We start from the raw sequence: 8,481 nt of genomic DNA on the forward strand, positions 1-8,481 counted from the left end.
GTACAGGAGGTTAAGTGGCAGAAATAATTGTCACCAGAGACCGTAGGAGATATAATAAGAAATTGGAAGATATAAGCAATTTTGATAAATCGTCTGTTGATTTGAAAGCAAAATAATGAAACCAGAAAGTGAAGGCTTTCTCAAATAAATTACCATGTAAGGAATTGGACAGAAATGCTTATGTAATGAGGGCATTTTTTTCTTGTGACTGAAGTTTATTGAAAGTGCGTGCTTTGGTTGCTTTTCAGGTTCTAATGCGTCAGGGTTATGATGCTGCATGTGACATTTGGAGCTTAGGAGTGCTCCTATATACAATGTTAGCTGGGTGAGTACTACCGAACATGTCAGTGTCTGATTTATGTTGCACCCGTTGGCCTTTGCTTGTGGGATAATTATATCAAAGTATTGTTATCAGATCTGTATTTTTACTGTAGCATATGAACTGACATCTTTGAAAACTTGCAGAAATAATCTGAAAAGTGGGCTAACTTGTGCTATTTTTTAATTGTTGGTGAAACTGTTCCTGCATTCCATTGTTATTGTTAATGAATGACAGCGTTGGACAGAGTAACTAGTTCACAAATTGCAAAGTCTCTTAATTAATGGTTAAAAACTTTGGCTTTCAAAAACTGATAAGGGGGAAAAAAACTGACTTTCGTTCGGCTTTAAGTATTTTTTCATTGCACAGAGAGAGGGAGACACCACTCCTCTTCTGGAAGTCTGAAAACATCTGTCATATCATTCACACACACAAGTTGCTCAGTTAACAAGGAGCCAATTCAATACTTGTTGGAATGTAGAAGGCCTTTGAAACTGACAACTTTGTAGAGGAGTTAGCTGCTTGTTGCCAGCCAGATCTCTCACTCACTGGTGCCATCCCATCTGCAACTAAATTTCCCCCACTGCTTGAACTGTAAAAGGGATCATCTCAGTGAACTCTTTAGACAGGTACGTTGGCCCAGGTTTTTCCTCCACCATAACTCCAATTTTTTTGTCCATCTGCATATGGGCAGCACGGTGGCACAGTAGTTAGCACTGCTGCCTCACAGCGCCAGAGACCCAGGTTCTCTTCCCGCCTCAGGTGACTCTGTGTGTAGTTTGCACATTCTCCCCATGACTGCGTGAGTTTCCTCCGGGTGCTCCGGTTTCCTCCCACAATCCAAAAAAAATGTGCAGGTTAGGTGGATTGACCACGCTAAATTGCTCGTAGGTGTAGGGGAATGGGTCTGGGTGGGTTGTGCTTCGGCGGGTCAGTGTGGACTTGTTGGGTCGAAGGGCCTGTTTCCACACTGTAAGTAATCTAATATGTCTGTAGGGCAGGTTTTAGTTAAAGATGACTGAAAGAGTTTTTATAAAGAGTTTTAACTAGTGGAGTTCTGTGTTGACAGTTCATATTTGTATTTATAATAAATAGTAATGCTTGTTAAGTACAGAAATCTGGTCCATCATTATGTTAACTTGAATCTTAAAAAGTCAGGTGAATTGAGGCAACATGCATACTGTGATAAAAGCTTTAACTTAACTGATGATTTCAGAAATAACAGGGTTTGATATCCAGTGTGCTATTCCAGTGAGGCACAACAATTCTTGTACACAGGAAGTTGTAGAGTGTGACCAAGTTGGATGAAATTAGTGATATTCCCCATGCTGTGGCCAATTCTAGATTTCTCAATGCTGAAGTAAATTCCATCATCGTCTGTCATTGCAACCATTGCACTTGCTAACTGCATTCTCCCTTCTTACTGTATGCAAAATGCCTGCTCATAAACCTAATGTTATTCAGGGACCATGACCCCCCCCGGTTTTTTCAATCTTTGTTAATCTGTAAAACTGCCCATGTTACATAAAACTGCAGAAGAATGGAGTTAATAAAATTTGATGATATTGCAGCTTCTATACTAATTAGATTTCTAAGCATTTTGCCTAACGTTTGATTTTATATGATTTATTATTGTCACATGTACCGAGATACTGTGAAAGGTATTGTTTTGCATGCTATGCAGACAAATTATAACTTGCATAAGTACGTCAGAGTGACAGAATAGATTGCAGAATATAGAGGAACAGCAACAGAAAGGATGTAGAGAAAGATTATGTCTCATATATGAGAGATCTGTTCATAATTCTGATAACAGCGGGGAAGAAGCTGTTGTTAAATCTGTTGGTATGTGTTTTGAAACTTCTGTATCTTCTGCCTGATGGAAGAGGGTGGAAGAGAGTGTAACCAGGGTGGAAAGGATTTTCGATTATGTTGGCTGCCTTTCAGAGGCAGCGAGAAGTATAGATGGAATCAATAGAAGGAAGGCTGATTTTCATGATGAATTGGGCTGGGTTCACAAGGTCGTGAGCAGAACAGATGCCATCTGGATAGGATGCTTTTTATGGCGCACATAGAAAAATTGGTAAGAGTCATCGTGCAAATGCCGAAGTTTCTTAGCTTTCTGAGGAAGTAGAGGTGCTGGTATGCTTCCTTGACCGTAGTGTTGATGTGGACAGACAGGGGTAGATTGTTGGTGATACATACTCCGAGCTGTCAACCCCACCTCCACCTCAGCAACATTGATACAAATGAGTGTGTCCTCCACTCTGCTTTCTGAGGTCAATGAGCATATCAATCATTTTGATGACATTGAGGCAGAGATTGTTGTCTTTACAATCAGCAAATTTGTGTAGTGTAAGTTTGGAAAGAAAATAGAGAGGTTCATGTAGGGACTGAATGATTTAAACAATGTCACATTAATGAGCTTTCTAATCTGTAAAATGTGAACAAAGTCCAAGTTAACATACACAAAATTTTGGGAGTTTGAATCTTGAAGGACATTTGAGCATGCTCTGATCCAACCCAGGCTACCTCTTTCCATCCCCCCCCGCCCATTCACTACGCACTGATGATTTTCTTACTTTCTGTAAAGTTGTTGGTGTCTTACGAACAACTGTTATGCAGCGTTATTTTTCCAAATGTTGTGTTTTTGTCATAGCTTTTACATCCTTGGTTGATTTTTAATCATCGCTTTCAGAAGACCTTGTTACTTCAGTAAATTATCCACTCTTATTCTCTTTGAAAATGAATTGATCTGGTCAGTGCATTGTGTGGCTCAGCAGGTAATCTTGCAGAGATGTGTGTGAATAAGTAGATTAGGAATTATTGTTACCAGTATTAATGAATAAATTGTTTATTTGCTTGCAACATGTTTCTAGATTTTCTGTTTCAGTGTGACTTTAGCATGATTTGTTTATTTTATATTGCTTAACATCTTAACTACGATAATAAAAGTATGCTGTATAACAGCATTGTGTTTATTTGTCAATATTATGGTATAATTTCTGATCCAATTGTATCTGTTGTCAGTGTTCCATCAAGCCATTTAATAAATTCAGATTTCACATCTCCTTAAACATAATTATGAACACTTAGAGCCATTCAGTGCTATATTATATGTTATCATAGAACATGACTGATGAACGTTATTTGTTAAACAGCAGCAATTATTTCAATACATACAAGTTATAAGAGTGATTTTACAAACTAGTCCATTAACTGTACACATCTTGACACTGCCTACTCGATTCTTAAGCACAGCGAGTGGACAAGTCTCTTGGTTTTTTTTTTAAAAGTGCTGTTAAGTCTTGACATCGTACAATCAAAGGGCAGATTGGAGCAAACGCATATGTCATCTTGAAGGGATGGAGAGGTCTTCATAATTAGTTTGCAGCTGACTTTTTATTGTGAAAATACATTATCAATATTGCCATAACTACCATACTTGTTTCCCGAACTCTAACCCTGACCCCTGCAAATGAAATTGGACTTTAGTAGTGGTCTTTATTAGTGTTTCCCATTTACCACTGCAAACTGTGTTGGGAAATTGTATGTAGAGAAGTAAATGATTTTGATTCTCTTGATAGCTGGAGTTTGACATGCAAAATGAGCCACACTGGCAGCATGGTGGCTCAGTGGTTAGCATTGCTGCCTCACAATGCCAGGGACCCAGGTTCGATTTCTGCCTCAGGTGATTGTCTGTGTGGAGTTTGCACATTTTCCCTGTGTCTGCGTGGGTTTCTTCTGGGTGCTCCCTTTTCCTCCCACAGTCCAAAGATGTGCAGGTTAGGTGAATTGGCCATGCTAAATTGCCCATCATGTTCAGGAATATCTAAGTTAGGTGCAGTAGTTAGGGGAATGGGTCACTCTTCGAAGGGTCAGTGTGGACTTGTTGAGCCAAATGGCCTGTTTCCACACTATAGGGATTCTATGATTCACACTGAGCGTAATTTGGCTATCACTCTGCAAACTGCGGTGCTGTTTTTGGAGGGCTGCAACTGGTCCTCGATTGAGGAGAGACTAGTTGACCAAGCTTCCTACTGCAGAGCAAGTGCATGTTGGTGGGTGTAATGTGAAATGAGTTCATGGTCCTGTTTGGCTGTAATGTGACTAGGCTCAGACTGGAAACGTGGCCACTGATGAAAGGGCTATCAAAATCTGTAGAACTGTTTTCTTGTAACAGCACTGAATAGAGGAGTGTGCATGATTCACTGGTTCATTTTGTCTTGTACTAGTTATACTCCTTTTGCCAATGGACCAAACGATACTGCAGAAGAAATTTTATTGCGAATAGGGAGTGGCAAATTCTCACTGAGCGGAGGCAACTGGGATACAGTTTCGGATGCAGCTAAGGTAAAATATGCAGTTGTGGTAACCATTTTAAGGCAACAAAATTTGGTTGCAAGTATAACATAATATTTTAGAAATAAGGTTGAGCAAAATATAACCAATTAGTATTGTTGGTTAACTGACCAGTGAGAAGAACCTTTTCTCCTTTGAATGGGCTTTCATTAAGTTATTGCTTAAATTGAAGGCAAGATGAGCAATAATGGTATTGGAAGAGAAGCAACTTTCTTCTTTGTACCCTGCAGCACCATTACACAGGCCACCATTCTATACTACTGAGACTAACAGTATCATTCACACCACACTTCAGGTGGGAGTTTTTCCTTTTGGGCTAGCATTGTTTGATTAATATAGAAGGTTTTTTTTGGTGCCGACATAAATCACCTGAGGCGAGTTGATGGTAAGCAAACTTTACTGGTAGTAAGTGGGTCAATGTACTCAGTCTGAAGGACTTTTCCAATCGGGAGGCATCAGATTGTGAAATTTCCTCTCCCCTTTCCCACTCCACCCAAACTTTAAATGTTTATTGTGCAAGTGAAAGCATCCTCCTGCAGGGCTTTGCTGATTGGTTTGCTCAGTTGGCAGGACAGCTGGTTTCTAATGTAGAGTGACTCCAGGGTTCACTTCCTGTATCAGCTGAGTTACGAAGGTCCAACCTTCTTAAACTCACCCAAGGTGTGGTGACCTGCAGGTTAAACTCTCCTCCGGTCATCTTTCTATAATGTGAAGCAGTCCTACAGGGACTATGGAGACTTTACCTTTTTAGATGCATGGTAGATGGAATTCAAAAATGAAAAATGTGAAATGCAAGAATGAGGAGAAATGAGAAAGATTCAATGGTAGAATTTTAAATAGGGCAAAGGAGCACTGAACTGTAAGAGCCCGTGTACACAAATCTATGAACATGGCAGAACAATGCAGTTAAAGGCCTTTAGCTTCAAAGTAGAGGTGCAGAGTAAAACAAAGAGGCAACACTAATCTTTTTCTCGGATACTGATTTGATCTCAGCTTGAGTTCTGTGTTCAATTAAAGGTACCACTGGGAAGGGTGTCAGTGCCTTACAGAGAATACAGAAGAGATGTCCCGAATGGTAGCAGAGATGAGGGTCTGTAGCTCATAAAGAGGTTGGCTTGTGCTCCTTGAGGCAGATGTGTTTGAGGTGATTAGCTGCTCCATATCGTGAGTTGTTCTGATGGAATAAATGAGAAGTTGTTTCCAATTATCAAGGGATCAGTAATCGAAGAATGCGGAGTTAAGCTGATTGATTAAAAATAACCAGAGATGATGTGATTTTCTTATGCAAAATGTTTTGATCTGGAATGAACAGGTAGGTATTAGAGATACAATGGTAATGTCTTTTCGGGAATTGGTTATATACTTGAAGGGAACATTCGTAGGTTGTAGGAAAATGTCAGGAGTGTGGAATTATTTGGATAGTTCTTGAAATGAGACTGCACACACATTAGCCAATTTTTGTATTATTTACTTCTGTTACAGGCTATTGGTAGACAGTTGAAATGTTGGTCTGGTAATGCAAATGGGGAATAGTAGAGTAGTGGGTGAGTACTTAGACAGGACAATTGATTAAACTGAGTACATTGTATTTCCCTCTCTCAAATTATTCTGTCCCAGTTTTCTCAGAGAAGGACTCTCCTATGCTTAGCTTGAATCAAATTTAAACCAATGTATTGTAAAGTTTTTTTTTAAGCTTGCGGCAGCAGTCTTGTTTATAAATTTAATCTGCAATCTTTAAGGTATCTGGTTTTACAATTAGTTTGGAGGAGTGATTTTTTTATGCCCCATTGTCTCTTGCTTTCTTTTAATTCTGAAATCCAGGATTTATTGTCCAGTATGCTTCACGTTGATCCCCATCAACGATTCACAGCTGAGCAAGTGCTCAAGCATCCCTGGATTGCTTGCCGCGATCAGTTACCACATTTCCAACTGAACCGACAGGATGCACCTCATCTGGTAAAAGTAAGTATTATAAATGAGTGAAGATACCTTTTATCTGTGGGGGTTTGGGGAGGGGAGGTCTGAGTTATGAAAACCTGTATAACTCTTCTGTTTTACTTGAGTGTTCTGATAAAAAGTTAAACTGTGAAAGATCAGTGCACTGCAAGTTCAATACAATTACAAATGTCTACTTCCAAGTTTGTTCAGGAAAACAATATGCTCTTTATTTAATGTAGATATTCTAAAATAGTGACAATCCACTGTTGTGCTTTGTAATGAAGGTCTGTCCTTATCCATAGGGTGCCATGGCTGCTACATATTCTGCCCTCAACCACAAAACGCTTCGTCCAGTGTTGGAGCCAGTTGCTGCTTCAAGTTTAGCCCAACGCAGAGTAATGAAAAAACTTACCTCAACGGACTTATGAAATATATATGAACCAACAATATATGACTTTTTTTCAATTGACTTGAATGGCAGCAAGCTCTTGGAGGTTGCACTAACTGAAGAGTTTTTGCTTTTCCTTATTTTTTACTTTGAGTACCGGGAGATCAAGCTACCAAATCAGGATGTGAGGGATTGGGTTCACTGGAAGATGGAATGATAAGATTTTATCGTGACAAAGAAGTTATGGAAGATAATTCATCTCAAAAAGTACAGACGGGTTGACATCATGAAAGTTAAATGCATTTTTTTGAAAAGGGCATATTAATTTTAATCAAGGTGGCAATGGGATCAGCAAAGTACACAAGTGGGTTGCTGGTGGCCACATTAAGAGCTATTTTGCTATATTATGTGATCTTGTTCTGAGACATTGTTTAATTAAACTTTGTATTTTATTTATTTACTTTCATTTTCAAGAAATACAGTACTTCTAGATAAAGTTTTATTTTGATGTCAATTTATATATTGTCATTAAAATGTCATATTGCACATCACCTGGATTGTATTAAGTTGTCCAACAGCCTTAAAATTGCTTCTTAACAGAGATCCTTTATTTGATTTTCCACTTTCTTCCAGAAATTGCTAGACAGAACTTGAATTTGTGCATTTTTGTAATTAGATTAGTTTCTATCCAAGAAGAACATTTCACAGTATTTCACCTTTTGTCATTGAGATTTTACAGTGAAATCTGGAATGTGTCAACATTTAGGGCAAACATAAATCACACCGAGGTAGATGATCCTGCAGTCCCTTCAAGTAAAATCAAGTAAGAAAACATTAGTATTATTTAGAGTTGATGTACTTCATCTTCATGTGTACCATAATAATACTTTGGTTTCTTTACTTTCCTGTGGTTTGTGAAGTTGAAGGTAGCTAATATGTACAGAGAAACTAAGACTCCAATATCACTTGTCCCATATTCTACTCAAGATCATATTTTCAAAGCAACCTTAAGCAATCACTTGCATAATTGGACAGAATTGGAATCTCAGGTCTAAGCAAATGGAAAAAAAATTAGATATTGTTTTTAACCTTTTTTTGCTTTTCTGTCATATATGTTGCAATTATGAATGTTCTACACAACTTCAGTGTCGATCACAATCCTTGCTGTGGATAAAATCCTTGACGTATGTTACATGAATGACACAATTTATATAGCTGTCTCTTTTTAATTCGGTTATGCTTATGAAATTGCTGGCAAACCAGATAGACTACATATCGCTGAGGGATATTATTGAAATTATTTATTGTGTCTGTTTTCCTAAGTTTATACGTGTCACATTGGTGAATTGTGCAGAGGTGGCTCTGTAGAATTTGGCTCTGGTTTTGCCATGCAAGTCCGTTGGCACGCAATATTATTGAATGGCATTGACAGCAACTTCAGCCGCAGTCATGTTGACATTGGTGGTACTCTGTT

General features: G+C 38.5%; 1 protein-coding gene across 4 annotated transcripts in view; it reads left to right on the forward strand.

Annotated features, from left to right (window-relative positions):
• The window catches only part of rps6kal (ribosomal protein S6 kinase a, like), a 132,959-nt gene extending 125,456 nt beyond the window's left edge, over positions 1–7,503 (forward strand). For all 4 annotated transcript variants that reach the window (XM_043704418.1, XM_043704419.1, XM_043704421.1 and 1 more), the window contains 4 exons: positions 249–325; positions 4,555–4,672; positions 6,503–6,643; positions 6,922–7,503. In XM_043704418.1, coding sequence (XP_043560353.1) covers positions 249–325; positions 4,555–4,672; positions 6,503–6,643; positions 6,922–7,047 — 462 coding nt within the window. In that variant the 3' untranslated portion in view covers positions 7,048–7,503. The remainder of the gene's footprint in view (positions 1–248; positions 326–4,554; positions 4,673–6,502; positions 6,644–6,921) is intronic.
• The last annotated feature ends 978 nt before the right edge of the window (positions 7,504–8,481 follow it).

This window comes from Chiloscyllium plagiosum, chromosome 15, assembly GCF_004010195.1.
Source record: "Chiloscyllium plagiosum isolate BGI_BamShark_2017 chromosome 15, ASM401019v2, whole genome shotgun sequence".
In the NCBI taxonomy this organism is placed as follows: Eukaryota; Metazoa; Chordata; class Chondrichthyes; order Orectolobiformes; family Hemiscylliidae; genus Chiloscyllium; species Chiloscyllium plagiosum.